Source organism: Callorhinchus milii, unplaced genomic scaffold, assembly GCF_018977255.1.
Source record: "Callorhinchus milii isolate IMCB2004 unplaced genomic scaffold, IMCB_Cmil_1.0 Scaffold3, whole genome shotgun sequence".
Lineage (NCBI taxonomy): Eukaryota > Metazoa > Chordata > Chondrichthyes > Chimaeriformes > Callorhinchidae > Callorhinchus > Callorhinchus milii.
This window is the reverse complement of record NW_024704744.1, coordinates 5,316,911-5,337,472: the sequence shown is the minus strand read 5'-3', so window position 1 is coordinate 5,337,472 and position 20,562 is coordinate 5,316,911. Positions and strand designations below refer to the sequence as shown.

The window sequence follows — 20,562 nt, the reverse complement described above, 5'->3', positions numbered from 1 at the left end:
TATGAGAATTTAGAATGAAATCCATCAAATGCTTTGTGACACTCCAATGAGACACTGTATCAAATGCAAGGAATATTACTAAACTTCAGACCAACTGGAGAGGTTTTGGTAACGTTTCTCTACAGTTTCTCATGGCATCACATCCCCCCGCCTCCTCACCCAATGCTGATCCAGAAACTCGCTCAGTGCATTCCTCCTGTCAACGTAGCTTCATCATTGAGCTTTAGGTTTAGCTCCGAGTCTTTTACTTTGTCCTTTTGCTCCCCAGTAATCGTGAGTGCCACATTGAATTAGACTGCAGAACGCAATGATTTACTTTGGTGCCTCAGCTCTGGTCAACAAGCCGCCAATGATTTTTTTTTGTCTGTGCTGTATCTCCCACCAAAAGCCTGGGGCCACTCTGGGTAGAAAGTGAACATCAGACACAAGGGAATGCGTTCGGAGCCTGGAGGCAGCATTGGGAGGGAATATTCCACGTCAGAGCGTACGGCTTATCGCGGGACTGACACGTTAACGTCTTATGACTGAGCTTCGTAACTTAGCCTCAGCGACAAGTGATAATCAGTCCTTTTCAGCGTTCAATTAATACCGAGCCACACCAAATAAAAGTACAGTGTCTGTCATGTCAGGAGGATGTCTCAAAGAGCTTCATAGGAATTACTGTGGAAGGGGATTGTTGGCCAGGAGAAAATCATGAGAAGCTCCCTTCTCTTTCTTAATAGAGCTGTGCGGAAAATTGGCTGCTGTGTTCGCCCACAAATGTACCAATCACACCACTTCACAATAAATCCTGTGATGTGCTTCGGGCCGTCCTCCCGATGTGAAATGGCACTATACCAAATAATAATGATAATAATAATAATCCTTGTATTTCGTATCGTGCCTTGCCACATTGTTGAGCTGTCTCAAAATGCTCCACAAGATATACTGTCAAAAGGATTTGACTACCTTTTGTAGGCAAAACACTGCAGCCAATTGTGCACATTAATGTCCCACAAACAGCTATAGAGTGAATGACCAATTTTATTTAGGGTTGTTGGCCAAGACACTCAATTATGCTGGGTTTCAAAATTGCTTTGAGTGAGGTAAAAATAAACCCTTTATAACTTTTAATTGCTGTATGGATTAATTCCTTATGCCAATGGGAACATTAACTGGAACCCTTGTCTTTCTCGGGAGAATCATTATACACTGTGAAGCACTCCAAGATGTTATTCTACAGGAAGGGCATTACATAAATAAAATTTGTTTTTTTCATTCATCAACCCTCAGAGAGTTGGGTAAGTATTTTATTTGGTTTAAAACTTATTTTCTGGGCTGGATCTTTGGGTGAATGGCAAAGACTTTTCGAGATATAAGCGTTATAAAAAAGCAAGTTCTTATGAAACGTACAACCCATGAAAAAGGATTGCAGATTCCTTGCCTGTATGATTAAAACATCTCTAATTTCCTTTGTACACATGTATAAATATATATATATGTATGTATATATATATGGCTCAGCGTCAAACTACACCATTTTAAGAGATCCGAGAGAGTGCCCCTTGTGAAGGGCGTTATATAAATACAAGTTGTTGCTGTTGTTGTACAAATGTGATTTGTTGTTGTTGCAAAGATCCATTTCAGGACTGACTCTGGGACACATCTCATTACTGAGAGGGTAATCGATTCCAAGAACATTGTTATCAGGAAGGGTGGTTGAGGCCAGGACACTGGACTCATTTACTAAACAGCTTGATGCTGTGATGGGAGACAGCAGAGTGGCTGTTCTTCATCTGAACCTTGTGACCATGTGAAGTCCCAGAATGGTCCCAATTTATCTGAATGGCAGGTCATGCTTTTCCAACTATAGAGAGTTTTTTGAGCCAATCAATGAAAGCCGCAGTTCGTCGGGAGTCTGGCTATGACATTCACAAAAGCATAAGATTAATTTGGATGAAGATTTCTCCTTGGCCCATCTGATCTCACTCTTCCAGATCATCCACCCTCTAACTCCATCACAAGATCAAGCTGCTTTTTAAATGAGTCCAGTGTCCTGACTTCAATCACTTTCCCAGTGATCTATTCCATTTCTTGATTATTCTCTGTGTAAAGAAATTGTCCTGAAATTGCCCTTTACAACTCTAAGCTTCCTGTTCTATGTCTCAGTGCAACATAATGTGTTGATTTGAGTTCACTACACTGGCAGGAAGGATCATAGCTTTCTTCATCTGAACTGATACTGAATCAATTTCAAACTATATCCAATATAGTCTGAATCGCTATTGAGCCAGTATAATGCGGTAATCCTGCCACTTTATAAATCATTGGTGCAGCCCCCACTAGTGCAGTTCTGGTCACCGCAATATNAAAAATATTATATTACAATATTACAGTGATTGAGAGGGGAGGGCAAACCAGAACGATTGAGGAATGGAAGGACTGGACTACGAGGAGCGATTAGGTAAACTGGGCATGTTCACACTGGAGAAGAGAAGGTTGAGGGGCGATATGATTATGGTCTTTAAGATTATGAATGGACTAGATAATGTAGTCAATGATAGGCTGTTTTATACTGTACTAAATAGTAAAATGGAGGAGATGACCTACGAATGAAGGAGGTGAATTCAAAACTAATCTGCGGAAACACTACTTCAGTGAGCGAGTAGTAAATGTATGGAACAGGCTCCCAAGGGATATGGTGGAAGCAGGAAGTGTTGTTTCTTTCAAGAACAAATTAGATAGATTTCTCTTAGGATTAATAATATCTCGGATGTAGCATATAGTTTGGGACATAACATGTACAAGCTACTGCTTATGTCATGGATGGTGGAAAGTGAATTGGAAAGTCCTTGGTCTTCTTCTATCTAGTAATTCTTATGTTCTTATGATATCCCATAATCTCTGGCTTACCTGTGTAACCAGTTAGGCACCGGCATTCATATTGTGGAGTTTCCTTGGATCCACTGGTGTCTAGGCAGGTGGCTTTGTTCTGACAGTGATCAGGATAAATCAGACATGCGTTCTCCACAAACTGGCAGAATTCACCCCTCCATCCTGGGGCGCACAGGCACTGAGTGAGGGAGGTGGAGTGGAGGGGAGGGATGGGAGGTGAGAGAAGAAAACACACATCATTAGAAGATACTTCAAGGTTCCACTTCAAGTTCCTCACCTATGAACACCTTCACACCTTAGCAACTTCCTATTTCGCTTCCATGCGACAATCAGTGCCCAAACATTCAACTGCAATACCCCTAACCTCTCTAACTCCCTCCTTTTACTCATTCATCTCATCCATCGTCTCTCTATCTTAAGGCAGATCGCAAGACCTACATCTTCGGCCGCGCCTAAGGCCACCTCCTCCTTCACCCTTGCTCAGCACCCAAGTGAAGAGCGATGTATAAATGTAATTTGTTGTTGCTGTATCTGTCTTTAAATCCTGCCTAGAAACTTACCTCTTCAATCACTCTCATGGCGACTTTCCCTTTCCCCCTTATCTCTCCCACTACTTGGTATTCGACTCTGTAATTATGAGACATTATCCAATGTGAAGGACGCAATATAAATGCAAGTTGTTGTTGGATATGTAGATGAGCAGGACAAAATTGAGACTTTACCAAATTCTGCACCATTTAACATGTCACCATCTAACTGGCAAAACAACAGCGCAAAGGGCAAGGAGGGGGAAATATTCCTAAAATGATACAGGACAACTTGATCAGTACGTTCCCAACAAGGAAGGAAGTAGTGCTAGATCTAGTTCTGGGGAATGAAGTAGGGCAAGTGGAGCAGGTTTCAGTGGGAGAGCATCTGGGCAATAGTGATCATAATATCATTAGATTCAGAGTGCATATGGAAAGAGACAAGGAACCATCTAAGGTGAAGATATTCAACTGGAAGAGGGCAAATTTCAGTGAGTTAAAAAGGGACCTGGCCAAGGTGGACTCGAAAGAAAGATTGGCAGGTAAAACAACTAAAGAGCAGTGGGAAGTCTTCAAGGATGAGACAGCTCGGGGACAGAATAAATACATTCCAACAAAAGGGAAAAGTATGGCTTCCAAACCTCCCTGGATGACGAAGGAAATTGTATCTAGAATGAAGCAGAAAAAGGAGGAGTATGACAAATGTCAAACCCAAGATACAGAAGACAACCAAATAGAATATAGGAAGTGCAGAAGAGGTTTGAAAAAGGAAATAAGAGGCCAAAAAGATTATACGAAAAAAGGTTAGCGGGTAACATTAAAGGGAATTCTAAAATATTTTACAAGCATATCAAGAAAAAAAGGCTAGTCAAAGGTAGGGTGGGATCAATTAAGGACCAAGGGGAAAATCTTATTGTGGAGGCGAAGGGCATGGCTGATGTGCTGAATGAGTGCTTTGCATCTGTCTTCACAAAAGAAGTGGATGCGCCAAATGCCGCAGTATCAGAGGAGAGCGTAGAGGAAATGGATAGGATAAGTATAAACAGAGAGGAAGTACTGAAAAGGTTGACTGCGCTGAAGGTAGATAAGTCGCCCGGTCCGGACGAGATGCAACCAAGGTTACTATGGGAGGCACGGGTACAAATAATGGAGGCTTTGGCTACAATTTTTCAATCTTCGTTGGACACAGGAGTGGTGCCAGAGGACTGGAGAGTGGCCAATGTGACTCCCCTTTACAAAAAGGGACAGAAGGACAAACCTGGGAACTACAGGCCAGTCAGCCTGTAGTGGAGAAACTCCTGGAGACTATAATCCGGGACAGAATAAATCTTCACTTAGAAGAATATGGGTTAATTAGGGACAGCCAACACGGATTTGTTGAAGGGAAATCTTGTCCAACAAATCTAATAGAATTTTTCGATGAGGTAACGGAGAGGGTGGATAAAGGCAATGCAGTTGATGTAGTTTATATGGACTTTCAAAAGGCATTTGACAAAGTGCCACATGAAAGACTTGTAAAAAAGGTAGAAGCCCATGGTATAAAAGGAAGAGTGGCAGTACGGATCCAGAACTGGCTGGGAGACAGAAAGTAGAGAGTTGTGATGAACGGCTGCTTTTCTGACTGGAGGGAAGTGTACAGTGGCGTACCCCAGGGATCGGTATTAGGATCACTGCTCTCCTTAATATACACCATTTGTGGAGTCCTGTAGCTCAGTGGTTAGAGCACTCGCTTTGCAAGCAAGAGACCTGAGTTCAATTCCAGGCAGGGCGAAACCTTGGGCAAGTTTCCTTACTCCACACAGAGCCTAATAATAATCCCTCCAAAAACAAAACAATAATAAAAAATTGATCATTTTCAATCCACGACTGTTTGTGGGACATTGCTGTGCGCAATTGGCTGCCGCGTTCGCCCACAAATATACAGTCAATTCACTTTACAGTGTGTTCTGTGAAGCGCTTTGGGACATCCTCCTGACGTGAAAAGCGCTATATCAAATGCAAGGATTATTATTATTATTATAAATGATCTGGACTTGGGTATAGCAAGCACCATTTCCAAGTTTCCGGATAACAACAATAACAACAAGATTCCATTTATAGAGTGCCTTTCACGTCGGGAGGACGTCCCCTGACCCAAAGTTAGGTAGGGTATAAACAGTGAGAAGGATAGCAGCCAACTGCAGGAAGACATAGACAGAATGGTAAAATGGGCAGACACATGGCAGATGAGTTTCAATGTGGAGAAATGCGAGGTAATGCATTTTGGTAGAAAGAATGAGGGGAGGCAATATAGGCTGGTAATACAATATTAAGAGGGGTAAAAGAACAGAGAGATCTGGGGATGCAGGTAAATGAATCCTTGAAGGTGGAAGGACAGGTAAAGCTGTAAAAAGGGCATATAGGATACCAGGCTTTATAAATAGGGGCATAGAGTATAAGAGTCAGGAGGTTATGATTGACCTATATAAAGCACTGGTTAGGCCTCAGTTGGAATACTGCGCCCAGTTCTGGACACCACACTATAGGAAGGATGTTTAGGCATTGGAAAGGGTGCAGATGGGATTTACGAGGACAGTACCAGGAATGAGGGACCTTGATTATGAGGAAAGGCGAGAGAGGCCGAGATTATTCTCATTGGATTACAAGGAGACCTAATGGAGGTTTTCAAAATCATGAGGGGATTTGATAGGTTAGAAAGGGAAAAACTGTTTCCACTGGTGGGTGTGTCAGTGACTCGAGGTCACAGATTCAAAATAGTCTCTAAAAGAAGCAGAGGGGAGGTGAGAAGTAATTTTTTCACGCAGCAAGTTGTTCGAACCTGGAACACATTGCCTGAAAGGGTGGTGGAGGCCGATTTGATAACTACTTTTAAAAACGCGGTGGACGGGTATTTGAGGAAGATGGGTTTGCAAGGTTATGGGGAAAGGGCTGGGAAGTGGGATTGACATTAATTGCTCTAATCAAAGAGCCGGCACAAACTCGATGGGCCGAATGGCCTCTTTTTGTGCTCTACGATTCTATGTTCTATGTCCACTACAAAATATTGTTTACTACAGTAAACCCTGTGAAGTGATCTGAAAGGAATTATATCAAATGTGAGGATCATTATTAGCGCTCTGGCGCAAGCTCTCTGAAACGCTACCCTGCATGATAAAAACAAGTTGTGGTTGTGGTGTTATTATTGTTATTATAAGCAGGAAAATATGGCCGAAGATTTTCACGGAGACAGGGATAAGAGTGTTGAGGGCTTTGTAGGAGCGGGTGAGGATCTTGAAGTTGATCTGCTGGGAGACAGTGGAGACTGGCGAGGATGGGGATGAATGAGCACGTGATACTTGATGCAAAACTAAGACTAAATTGAAGACTTTGCTACAATGCTGCGCGATCCTAAATTTTCGCTCTGGGACATCACCCTGTGTGAGGGGCGCTATATAAATGCAAGTTGTTGTTTTTGTTGTTTTTTTCAGGCAAGCTAAGGCTGCACAAGGTAGAATTTAATGCCACGGGAGACCTTGGGGAACATAGCACAATTTGCCATAAAGAACCTAATGAGCAGACAATTAGATATCAATCTCATCTCTCTGGGTGGTAAGTGCTTGCCATTATGTCTGGGTTTCAAGATGTGGACCACCAAGTGATAGTTAATAGGGACGCCCCTCGAGAAACAACAGGGAAGCTTAAAAAGCTACACGCATACAGCTCTGCCTATCTGATCACTCGGCTGTTGCGAATGGATCTGGCTATGCTCCTCCCTGAACGTCTCAGTTCACTGGCAGCTCTTCATAGGATGCTGTGAAGGATCAGTGCAGATGCCAAGAGGGACAGAATTCCCAAACCGTATTGACAACATCAAAGAGATGGCGAGAGCAAAGGAGGAAAAGCACCAAGGCTAAACATGCACCAAATCCTTCAGTTATCAGGAGAGGTAGAGAAGATGGGATTATTCTCCTTGGAGCAGAGAATGTTAAGAGGAGACTTAATAGAAGTTTTCAAAATTATGAGGGGATTCGATAGGGTGAACAAGGAGAAACTGTTTCCACTGGCGGGTGGGTCGGTAACCCGAGGACACCGATTTAAAATAGTTGTTAAAAGAAACAGAAGGGGAGTTGAGGAGAAATTTTTTCACATAGCGAGTTTTTTGGATCTGGAATCATTGCCTGAAAGGGTGGTGGAAGCCAATTCGATAACAATGTTTAAGAGAGAAGTGGATAATTATTTGAGGAGGACAAGTTTGCAGGGCTATGGGGAGAGAGAGTGGGGGAGTGGGATTGAATTGGATAGCTCTTTTCAAAGAGCCGGCACAGACACGACAAGCCGAATGGCCTCTTTTTGTGTTGTATGATTCTAAGATTCTATGAAATCCAAATGCTGTTCAATGGGTGGGTGGCAGACTGAAACCCAGCATAACTCCCAATGGAGTCCTGTAGTGTATTGTTAGAGCACTCGCCTCGCAAGTGAGAGGACCTGGGTTTGATTCTCAAGTGGGTCGCAACCTTAGATAATTTCCTTATTCCACACTCCGCTGTTCACCTAGCAGTAAGTAGGAACCCAGTTGTTAGTCAATTGGGGATCGCTTTCCAGGGGTATTAACACCCCACCCCTGAAAAAAATAAAAGTAAAATAATAATACTAATTTGTAACGACTGTGTGTGGGACACTGTTGTGTGCAATTGGCTGCTGTGTTTCACCCATAAAAAATATAGTCAATTCACTTTACAGTATATTCTGTGTCCGGGGTGGGGGAAGTAGGGGTGTGGGGTGGGTGGGGCGGGATTAAAATACAGCATCTGTTTTGAAAGATTTGAACAAATGGCCAGAGAGCCAGGAAATATCACAGGAGTAATCCACAAAGTACTATACCTGTTGCTTGTAATCCCATCTATATCCACTGTAGTATATACTTCCTTTTGTCGTTCATAATATATATATAATAATATAATAATTTGATATGATGCCTTATCATGTCATCAAGATTTCTCAAAGTACTTCAGGGTGAAATTCAATGCAGAGAAATGCAAAGTCTTTCACATGGGGACAAGGAAGGGACTATTATTTAGATGGAAAGAAAATAATATGTATGGAAAATGAAAACGACTTGGGAGTCCTAATTGACAATAAATTGAAGCTATCACGACAGTTCTCAATTGCAGTGAGTAAGGCAAACCAAATGCTGAGTTGTATTAAAAGGGCAATATTGAGCCGAAATAGCAGGGTAATCCTGCCATTTTATAAATCACTGGTGCGACCACATTTGGAATAGAGTGTGCAGTTCCTGTCACCGCAATACAAAAAGAGATATTACAGTAATTGAGAGGATACAGAGGAGGGCAACCAAAATGATTGAGGTTATGGAGAGACTGGAAAATGAGGGGCGATTAGGTAAACTGGGCATGCTCACGTTGGAGAATTTTATCCGTAGGGGAGTGTTGGCCAAGACACCAGGAGAAACTTCCCGCTGTCACAGCAAAAGAACTTTCTACTAAAAAGTCATCAGTAGTCTTCTCTGTGTATACGTTTTTACTGAACATTTTTATTGCAAATTTGCTTTCAGTGCTTATGAAGTCCTGCACGACAGGGTCTTATTGATACGAACTGAGAGATAAGAATCTACAATCCTCAGTGACTCTGCCTCTATCCCAACAAAATCCCAACCCTTTCCGAGGCTAGTGTCTTCTCTGAAAGACAGCACCACCAACAACACAACACTCCCCCGTTCTGACGAAGGGTCGTGGACCGAAACATTGATTCACTTTTCTTTCTCCATAGATGCTGCCGGACCTGCTGAGTTTTCCCAGCTCGCTCTGTTTTTGTTTCAGATTTCCTGCATCTGCAGTATTTTGTGTTTTGATACTGTTAAGTGAATTGACTGTAATGCTTGTGGGCGAATCACAGAAGCCAATTGATACAGCAGTGTCTCACAAACAGTCATGGATTGAGTGAACAAATTTTTGTTTGTTTGTTTGTTTATTTGCTTGTATATTTGTTTGTTTCTTTGTTTGTTTGTTTGTTTGTTTGTCTATTTATTTATTTATTTATTTATTTATTTATTTATTTGTTTATTTATTTATTTATTTGTTTGTTTGTTTGTTTGTTTGTTTGTTTGTTTGTTTGTTATTAATTTATTTATTTTGAGGGGATTATTACTCCTGGAAAGCAATCTGCCAATCGACGGACAACTGGGACACTGTTTGTGGGACACTTCTGTGCACAGTTTGCTGCTGCATTTCGCCCACAAAATAAAGTCAATCCATTTTACAGTATATCCTGTGAAGTGCTTTTAGACATCTTAATGACCTCATAAGACGGCATGACGAATGCAAGGATGATGATGAGTATTACTATTATTCCAGACTAACACTCTATTTCAGTACTAAAGGGAGAGCTGCGCTGTCAGAGTTGCCTTTGGACCAGAGTTTCTTTGGCCTAGAGGTTAAACCCAAGGTCCTGTCTACCTGCTCAGGTGGACATTAAAGATCCTATGAGAATATTTGAAAAGAAAAAGGAGTATCTTCCAGTGTCCTGGCCAAGAATCCTTCAGATAAATTGATCATTTACTTCATGGATGATTGTGGTCTTGCAAATTGGCTGTCTACCAAGATACAGTCAGTACACTTGACAGCAATTACCTGTAAAGTGCTTTGAGAAGCTTTGATGTTATAGGCACTATATCAAAATGCAAGGGTTATTACTATTATTGAAGCGCAAATTATAATAATCCCTGCAGTTGCTATGGCACCTATAACATTGAGAATATCTCAAAGTGCTTAATAAAGTTTCTGTTAAGTGGAATAACTGTGTGCTGTTTCACAGCCAAAAGCTACACTGAAACTTGCGCACTGCATTGTCACACAATCAGCCATGAAATGAACGATCAATTTAATCTGTGGGACTGTCGGCCAGGACACTGAGAGAAACTTCTTTCTCTTTTAGAATAGTTTCATGAAATCCTTAACGTCCATCTGAACCGTACAATTGGATCTCCATTTAATATCATATCAAATGCAAAGGACGACACTTCCGACATTGGAGCACTTCCCCAGGGCTGCATTGGAGTGTGAGCTTAGATTATTTGTTCAAAGTCCTGGTGTATGACTTCAACCCACGACTTTCCGACTCCCAGGCAAGAGTGCTACCAACTGAGCCAGATTGACACCTGCCAAGCTCCTGTTGTTGTACACTGACATTCATTCTCTGTGACTTCAGCCTCTCATCTTCAGCCAGCTGACTTGAGGTGTCACTGACCTCTGCGCTTGTCTTTGATCATCAGCTGCAGCAAAACTCTGTTCCATTGACAGAATCACTGGAGGTGTGGATCATTAAGCAGCAAATCTGAAATATAACTGCACTCTGCTTAATTACGCTTCACTATTGCTCCTCCAGGTCACCACTCCACGCTTTGGATTTCAAAATGAGTCATCCTGGGACTTGCGTAGCGCAGTGGGTTAGAGCAATGACCTTTCAAAACAAAGCTGTCTGTAATTCCACACTAATTGGCAGCCTCACTCACAGACAGGAGATGCTGCGGGAAGGGGAAATGGAAAGGTTTCACTTGTGCGATGGGGTTGGGTGGTGGTGGGGGGAGGGGTGGAGTGTTTGTATCGGTTTGGGATCTGGAGTACTGTAAAAATGCAGAAGCATAAAACATTCAGAGGTGGGGGGTAATTTGATCCATTGTGTCTCTGCCGTTACTACCATTAAATGGAGTCCTTTATCTCAGTGGTTAGAGCACTCGCCTCGCAACTGAGAGACCTGGGTTTGACTCCCAGCAGGATGGGCAAGTTTCCTTACTCCACACGACTGATAATAATCCCTCAAGAAAAAAATAATAAAATTGGTCACTTCAATCCACGGCTGTTTGTGGGACATTGCTCTGTGCAATTCGCTGCCGCATTTCGCCCACAAATATACAGTCAATTGACTTTACATTATATTCTGTAAAGTGCTTTGAGGCGTCTAGAAGACGTGAAAAACACTATATCTAATGCAAGGATTATTATTATTATTATTACCAAATGCAAGCTTGCCTAAAAATATGCAATCACTGTACTTCCAATGAATTTGTACACATATATACTTCCTTTCACGTGGAGAGGATAGCCCGAAGTGCTTGACACTGCTAGCTGGGCACTTGAGATGAGGGTGGGAGACGAGGTTGGGGAGGAGAAAGATGACTGAAAGTGCAGTCAAAGAGGTCTGTCTTGAGAAGTTGATTCACAATAACATTCCGTAAATCAGGTTGAGATATTTCAATGATATCGCTGAGTCAGAAGTTTATGGTTTTGAGTGCCACAGAACGTTGAACTCACTGTCTAAGCAGCTCAGCTTGGCCACATCGATAGAACTCTTATCTCTGGATTTAGAAGTGGAGCATTGCGACTTGAGATCGCAGTCTAGGCTGTCAACTCCACATCACAGGGTGACACTGGGTGGAGCATTGTATTGACAGAAGTCCTGTCTATTGAATAAGAATTTAAACCAAGATACCATCTGACTACTTCAGGTGGATGTTAAAGATCCTATGACACTATTCGAATAGAGCAGGTGCCTTGCCAACAATCTTGTAGTAAGTTAGTAAGTAATTAGTAGTTAGTAATCAGTCAGTAAGTCAATGACCGTTTGTGGAGTCTAACTAGCTGACAAACAGTCACTACACTAGACAGAAAATACCCATGTGTGTCAGAGATCTAAGCTAAAATGGATGAGAGCAGTGTCCTCCGAAGTGCAATAACCCCTCACACGTTACGTTTAATGCGCAGCAGATTAAGAATGGTCAGTTAGCCACGATAAACAGCCGGTGTCTGTGGACATTTCAACGCAATGCTGGGAGAGCGCTGTATTGTTAGAGGTGCTGACAATGCGTGGCTCTCCCATCGCCCCCATCCTCACTCAGCTTCACAGACTCCCCAATAGATCGAATTTGAGACCTTTGTCTTCACTTTCAAATACCTCTACAACCTTGGCCTCACCCAGTGTGTCACTCCTCACCCCCACTCCTTCCCCGCTTCCCCGGAGTGTCAGACTAGACTGTGAGCTCAAATTGTAATGTGGGGCTTACATGATTGCAAGTTGTTATTGATGTTTCCCTCTCCCTCTTGTAACCTGCTCCCCTGTCCGTTTCCTCCTCTCAGCAGTCTGCTTCATGTTTTCTGCCGAATTACCTGAGCATCAGCGGGTGAGCTTTCAGCCATTCCCTACTCCCTAACACTTCCCCAAACACTGCCCTGGGTACCAGCCTCAACAATGAGCTCAAAGTCCTGTATGACTGGAGGTGAAGGGGGGAAAACCTACATCCTTCTGACTCCAACCCAGGCATGCTAAAACCTGAGCCAAGTTGACTCTTAAATGTCCCAATGAATCCCCGACCTTCTGACTCAAAAGTGCAAATGGTATCAACTAAGTCAGGCTGAGAGGGCTTCTGTGTGCAGTCTACAGTCCAAAGTCTCATTGACAATACCTAGGATCACAATAATAATAATAATAATGCTTGCATTTGACATAGCGCTTTTCACGTCTCAAAGCACTTCACAGAATATACTGTAAAGTGAATTGATTGTATTTGAGGGCGAAACAATGAACCAATCGATCCTCTCCCCCGCGTACTGTCTCCACGCAGGTTTGGCAATCAACCCACTGGGGTACCTTGGACGTGGAAAGGTTGAAAGGGACATGAGTTAGGATTAACATTATTTTAGATAATGAATTATGGAAATATTCGCTTTTCAGTAAAGTGTTAAGTGTTCACATAATTCCCCGTCGGATTGTGCGAGCGAGTGCACATTCAAGGCCAAAACCGTTGAGGTATCAGAATAATTCATCTTCAGCCATCCATAACATAGACTGGGTCACAGGAATGAGACCACGTAGAGTGAGGTGTGTAATTAAGAGCCATAGAGATAGAGTGTGTGAGGGGAATTGGGTGGGCGGGGGGGTGGGGGCAACGCATTTTGACTTCAGTTCATGTCCTGCCACTTTTAACGGGCTGCAAAATATAAGATGTTGAACATTATCTGCAGTGAAGTTCATCTTATTGCGCATATTATTGAAAGTACACTTCCGAGACTCATTCAGATCTCTGCAGTCAGTACCTGATGCTTCCTAAGTGCCAAGTGCTGATCACGTATTCAGCCCACAAGGAATGTAATGATGCTGTACCAAGGAGTGAAATAAAGCACGCATCAGGTTTGCTCAGTTTGCAGCACATTCACCTCTGCGTCACAAGGTCATGGGTTACATTGGGGCTTGAGCTCATCATCGGTTCAGTGCTGTATTGTCGCAAATGTTAACCGAACCATCTCTTAGCTGAGAATTTAAACCCATGTCCCATCTGTCTGTTTTCAGGTGGACGTTAAAGATCCCATGGCATGATCTGAGAAGAGAAGGGAGCTTCTTTCCTGCTGGTTTTCCTGTCCAACATTCCCCCAGATTGACTGATCATTTACATCATGGCAGCGGGCCGGAAGATTGTCTGCATGTGACAATATTTACGCTGTGGTACTATAAAAATAAGGTATTATAAAAATCACCCAAGTGTTACCATTCGGATGAGATAATTATACCTGTCTGCCTGTTCAGGGTGAGGTTATAGATCCCCTGGTACTATTTGAAAAGAGTAGGGAGTCTCTCTCTCCTGGTGTCCTGGCTGATAATACTCCAGATAAATCACTTGGTCATTCACTCCATGGCTGTTTGTGAATCATTGTTGTGCGAATTAATTTGCAATATTCACCTGCAGAATACAGTACAATTAAACAGTATTCCTGTGAAGAGCTTTGAGATATTCTTTTGATTTGAATGGGGCTACAGTAAAAGCAAGGATTATTATCATTACTATTCTTAATATGATATCCTCCTGGGGGGAAGATAAACAGGGTTTCCTTGGAGCTGAACACTGGACTCCAGACTCTGGTCCACCACTGAGTATTCCATACATCCCACCAATACATGGAACATCCCAAGGAAGATTGTTGGAATGGAATATGCACTCTCTCCCTGGAGAGATGTCCATAAAGGCAACAAGTTCTGAAAGAGCTTCAGAAGATTTTACTGTAAAACTCAGTAACTGTATTTATAATACAAATAATCCTTGCATTTGATATAGTGACTTATCACTTCCGTGAGACGTCTCAAAGTACTTTACCGAATATACTGGAAAGTGGATTGTCTGTGTATTTTACGGGCAAAATATGACAGCCAATTGCGCACAGCAGTGTCCCACAAACAGACGTTAAGTGAATAATCAATTTTACACGTAGGATTGTTGGCCAGGCCACCGGGAGATTCCCTTCTCTTTTCGAATAACATTCACCTGAACAGGCAGACAGGGCTTCAGTTTAAAGTATCATCTGCAGAATGGCACCTCCAATAATGTTGTGCTCTCCCAGCATTGCATCAAAGCTTCAGCCAGGACTGTGAGCTCCACGTCCCAGATGTGCAGCTTAAAGAATGATAAAATAATAGAATGGTACAAGACAAAAAATTCATCCTAACGCAGTCTACATCAAGATCCTTTTCGTCACATCAAGATTACAAGATTAATTTAGATGAAGAAAGCCATCTGTTCTCATCTTTCCAAAAATAGCCACCCTCATATGAATCAATCAAAATATTAATAATAATAATCTTTGGATTTAATATAGCGCCTTATCAAGTTGTTGAAACATCTCAATGCGCTTCACAGAATATATTGCAAAGTGGATTGCGTGGGTGAAACACGGCAGCCAATTTTGCACAGGAGAGTCCCACAAACAGTCATGGATTGAGTGACAACATTTGTATTATGCCTGGAAAGCCATCTGCCAATTCACTAACAGCCGGGTTCCTACTTACTGCTGGGTAAAGAGAGGTGTGTGGATAAAAATTTCGCCCTGCCTCAGAATCGACCTGGGTCCTCTCGCTTACCAGACAAGTGCTCTAACCACTATGCTAGGGACTCCACTTTGGCACTCTGCTGCTTGCTCTCTTTAACAGCCTTTAAGATTCCTCTATCCCTTATGGGAGTCTGGTGGCTGTCCTATCCCGTGTCTGGCAACTTCATTCTGCTCTCATTTGGTACCACGTATCGTTGTGAAGCATCGTTAATCCAAGTGCTTTAAGCCTTTCATTTCTCCGCCTGAGTAAGGGGCCAGGTCTCAGCAGCACTGAGCAACATCAGGCTGTACAATAACATGCTAAAATCTGGCTCATGGAACATTCCCCCAGGCTCAAGGCAGGGCTGGCATTCAGAACAGCATCTCAAGAAAGATATTGCTATTTTTTTTCCCTGCCCCTATCCCTTTCTCCCTCCTCCCCCACTCCCTGCAACCCAGCAAAACAAGGTCCAATTTAGATCCAAGTGAAACATCAGCAAACTGTCTGGCACATTGTTAAATCCACAAGAACATGACTCACATCCTAGATTACCAAATGGTTCTCGAAACATGAAACATTATGACACACCACAAAACAACAACACAATTACATTTATAGAGCGCCTTTCACATCGGGAGGACGTCCCAAGGCACCACATCTCAAAGCAATGAGCTGTCAAGTGTAGTGACTATTTGTGGGACACTGCTTTGTGCAATTGGCTGCCACGTTTCACCCACAAAATAATAATAATCCTTGCATTTGATATAGCGCTTTTCACGTCTTCTAGACGTCTCAAGGCGCTTCACAGAGTATGCTGTAAAGTGAATTGACCGTATATTTGTGGGCGAAACGCAGCAGCCAATTGTGCACACCAGTGTCCCACAAACAGATGTGGATTGAAAATGACTGATTTATTATTGTTGTTTTGGAGGGATTATTATTAGGCGTGTGGAGTAACGAAACTTGCCCAAGGTTTCGCCCTGCCTGGAATTGCACCCAGATCTCTCGCTTGCAAAGTGAGTGCTCTAACCACTGAGCTACAGGACTCCAATATAAAATATGCAGTCAATTCACTTTGCGGTATATTCTGTGAAGCGCTTTGAGATGTCTCAAAAAAGTGATAAGGCACTATATCAATGCAAGGATTATTATTATTATGATCTTATTATTAAGTCCCAATGTGTGGCTTGAACCCACAACCATCTGACTCCGAGGTGAGAGTGATACCACCAGAGCTGGTCTGATACCTGGAGATGTAACATACTGATCTCACCTCTGGTTTATTTGCTGCCAGTGGTTAGTTCAGTTGGTAATACCAAACCACAAATGTTCAGTTGTTGAATCAGACGTTCAAACAAACCAGTTCCAAAACATGAATAGTATAATAATCCGTACAATTGATATAGGGCCATATAATATTTTTGAAACATCTCAAAATGCTTCACAGAATTTTACTTTGAAGTGTAGACAAGGAACAGCAATCTCTTTTATCATGCTTGTCTACAAATTTCCATTCCAGATGAATTACTTCAACACTCTCCTCGCAGACTTACCTACCCCCGACCTTCACAAGCTCTTCCTCATCTAAAACTCCACAGCCTCCAAACCTCTCTCTCACCAGGATCAACACTACTGTTGTGGAATCCTGTAGCTTAGTGGTTAGAGCACTCGCCTCACAAGCAAGAGGATCTGGGTTTGATTTCGGCCAGGGCGAAACTTTGGGCAAGTTTCCTTTCTCCACACACCTCTGTTTACCTAGCAGTAAGTAGGAACCCAGTTGTTAATCGATTGGCAGATCACTTTTTCTGTGGATAATAATCCGTTCAAAAAAAAAAAAAAATTTGGTCACTCAATCCACGACTGTTTGTGGGACACTACTGTGTGCAATTGTCTGTCAAGATTTGTCCACAAAATACATAGTGAATTCACTTCACAGTATATTCTGGGAAGTGCCATGGGACATCTAGAAGATGTGAAAAGGCAACTATATCAAATGCAAGGATTATTATTATTATTGCCATGATCCTCACTTGGCTCCACTGAGTCCCATTTCCCCAGCTGATTAACTTCAAGACCTTCGGCCTGACTTTCAAGTTTGTTCTCCGTCTCTGTAACCTCCAATACAGCAACAACAACTATTCACATTTATAATAATAATCCTTGCATTTGTTATAATGGCTAATCACATCAATGAGACGTCTCAAAGCGCTTCACATATTGTAAAACAGATTTAGTGTGTATTCCATGGGAGAACTCTCTCCTCGCCGGCCTTCCCAGCACCTCCCTCCACAAGCTGCAGGTCATTCAGATCTCTGCAGCTCGTGTACTGTCCCGCACCAGGCTTCGGGACCACATCACTCCCACCCTCGCTCGCCTCCACTGGCTCCCCATCCCCCAGAGGATCGAATTCAAGATCCTCATCCTCACCAACAAGGCCATTCACGGCCTTGCTCCCTCCTACATCTCCGATCTACTATCCCCCTATCTACCTGCCCGTACCCTCCGTTCCTCTGGCTCCAGTCTGCTCCACATCCCCCGCCCCAACTGCCCTACCATCGGTGGCCGGGCTTCAGCCTCTCAGCCCTTAGGCTCTGGAACTCTATCCCCCAGTGCCTTCACCTTGCCTCCTCCCTTTCCTCCTTCAAGGCCGGTCTCAAAACCTATCTCTTTGACCGTGCCTTCAGCTCCCCTCTCGACTCTCTACCCCCTCCTCGCTCGCTCCCTTCCCTCCCCTCACCCTGACCATTTCCCCCCTCCTCGATCCCTCCCTTCCCTCCCCTCACCCTAACCATTTCCCCCCTGCTCGGGTCCTGACCCAACTGTCCAACGCCTTGGGACGTCCTCCCGACATGAAAGTCGCTCTATAAATGGAATCTTGTTGTTGTTGTTGTTGTTGTAGCCAATTGCACACAGCAGTGTCCCACAAACAGTTGTGGATTGAGTGACCAATTTTTTTAAACATATACAGTGCTCTTCGTGCAGCTGCTTGGAAGCCAAGCAAAGGAGAAGAGGGAGGGTGGTGGGGGGGGTGGGGGTGGCAATGGCCAAATGTGTGGTCAAAGAGGTATGTCTATAGGCCAAGACTCCTCTATCTATACCCTCCACTCCTCCAATCTGATCCACTACTTGTGGCTCACTCAGTCCATCTCACTGTTTGCCCTATCATTGGCTCCGCTCTACTGATTTCTCTCCCAAATCACTTCTCTTTGTTTCTTCCCTTATTGCCTTCAGAAATCTCTTTAAAAGCATCACACTGACTGTGGCTTCAGTCAGCTTTCTGAAATGCCCCCTTCTTTACCTCAGTAATTCTCCACTGGGAAGGTGATAGGGCGGGTAATCTAACAAATACATAGTCAATCCACTGTACAATGTATCCTGTGAAGCACTTTGAGTTGTCTCATTGATGTGATCAGGCACTGTATCAAATTCAAGGATTATTATTATCTGCAGGGATGTGATCAAATGAGCCCAAGGGCCTTCTTCATCTGAACCTCTCTTGTGATCTCAGGATCTTGTGAAGTCCTTCAAAATGTACATCCTTACATGAAAGGTGTTATATAAAAATGATTTGGTGGTATTGAACTACTTACACTGAATCCATTGATTAAATTCAGACACAGCCCTTCATTCAGGCAAGCGATGGTGAGAATCTTACAGTTGTCAATTGCCTCTTGACAGTTCTTTCCTGTAAACCCTGGCAGGCACCTGGAAAGACACAAAAACACTCAAGATGTAGTCTTGGTGTAACAGCTATTGACGCAAGAACCTCACTAGTTAAAAGACACTCTTAGCACAATCAAATAGAAAGAACATGTATTCCTCTCTATATTCATCAAAATAGCTATTTTGAGGACAGCAAGTTCCTACTTGCAAGGGGTTGGGATGAGAAAGGGTAGAGGGCAGAGAGGGTAGGGTAGGAGTGTGACCGAAGGCGTGGCCGAAGTGGGGGATGCCTTGAAGGACGCAAGGAAGGGAGAAAGACGAAGGGACTGAGGGGTGGAGCTACAAAGTGTGGGGTAGCTATGAGATGCATAACTTATTTTATGGGCTAATTGCTGCTCGATTCACAAGATTACAAGATTGTTTTGGATGATGATGGACTTTTGGCCCCTCAGATCTCACCCATTCCGAATACCAACCTTACCATCCTTCCATCAAAACATCAAGCAATCTTTCTTTTATGAGTCCCAGTGACCTATCCTTTACCATTCTTCCTAGTAAACTCATTCCAGTCACTAATTATTAAACATATTTCCTGGTGTCTGTCCCTTGACAACCTTGATTTCTCCCTCTCTTGTTCTTCTCTCTTGAGGTATTTGAGGTATCCTTGAGGAAATCGAGATAGCTTCTTTCTCTCTGCATATTTTTTTTCCAACAGGATGGAGATGTTCTGGAGGTCTTGTTCTCTGAAGAACAATTCTGTTCAGCCATTGCAGTAAATTAACCCATTTTGTTAAACTGAGGTGCTTGCTATCTGTTCAGATAGATGTTAAAGATCTTATAATAATAATAATAATAATAATAATAATGCTTGCATTTGATATAGCGTTTTTCATGTCAGGAGGACGTCCCAAAGCGCTTCACAGAACACACTGTAAAGTGTGGGCAAACCTTGGGCAAGTTTCCTTACTCCACACACCTAATAATAATCCCTCCAAAACAAAACAATAATAAATTGGTCATTTTTAATCTACGACTGTTGTGGGACACTGCTGTGCGCAATTGGCTGCCGCGTTCGCCCACAAATATACAGTCAATTCACTTTACAGTGTGTTCTGTGAAGCGCTTTGGGACGTCCTCCCGACGTGAAAAGCGCTATATCAAATGTAAGGATTATTATTATTATTAAAGGCGCAATACAAATGTAATTTGTTGTTGTATTTTCAAGTGTCCCAGGAGAGCTTCCCACTCATAACCCATCGCTACTTATATGCCCATCAATCCTGGACCAGTAAGACCATCACCAGTAAGACTGCATATTTGTGGAAGAACGCGGCAGCCAATTGCGCACAGCAATGTCCCACAAACAGTCGTAGATTGAAAATGACCAATTTATTATTGTTTTGGGGAGTTTTGGAGGGATTATTATTAGATGTGTGGAGTAAGGAAACTTGCCCAAGGTTTCGCCCTGTGCCTGGAACTGAACTCAGGTCTCTCACTTGCAAAGTGAGTGCTCAAACCACTGAGCTACAGGACTCCACAAAGATAAGGCGCTAAAAGCAATATTATTATTATCATTAAAAAAAAGAGGCTTCTCTTTTCCTGGCAGTGCCACAATCACACAACGTTTGCGTACAAAATGCAGTCATTAAAC

The 20,562-nt window shown here is 42.9% G+C and overlaps 1 protein-coding gene across 1 annotated transcript in view; it reads right to left on the bottom strand.

Annotated features, from left to right (window-relative positions):
• eys (eyes shut homolog) overlaps positions 1 to 20,562 on the bottom strand; it is a 528,873-nt gene that overhangs the window by 475,275 nt on the left and 33,036 nt on the right. The window contains exons 4-5 of the mRNA XM_042332751.1: positions 18,839 to 18,953; positions 2,893 to 3,052 (exon numbers count right to left, since the gene is read on the bottom strand). Coding sequence (XP_042188685.1) covers positions 2,893 to 3,052; positions 18,839 to 18,953 — 275 coding nt within the window. The remainder of the gene's footprint in view (positions 1 to 2,892; positions 3,053 to 18,838; positions 18,954 to 20,562) is intronic.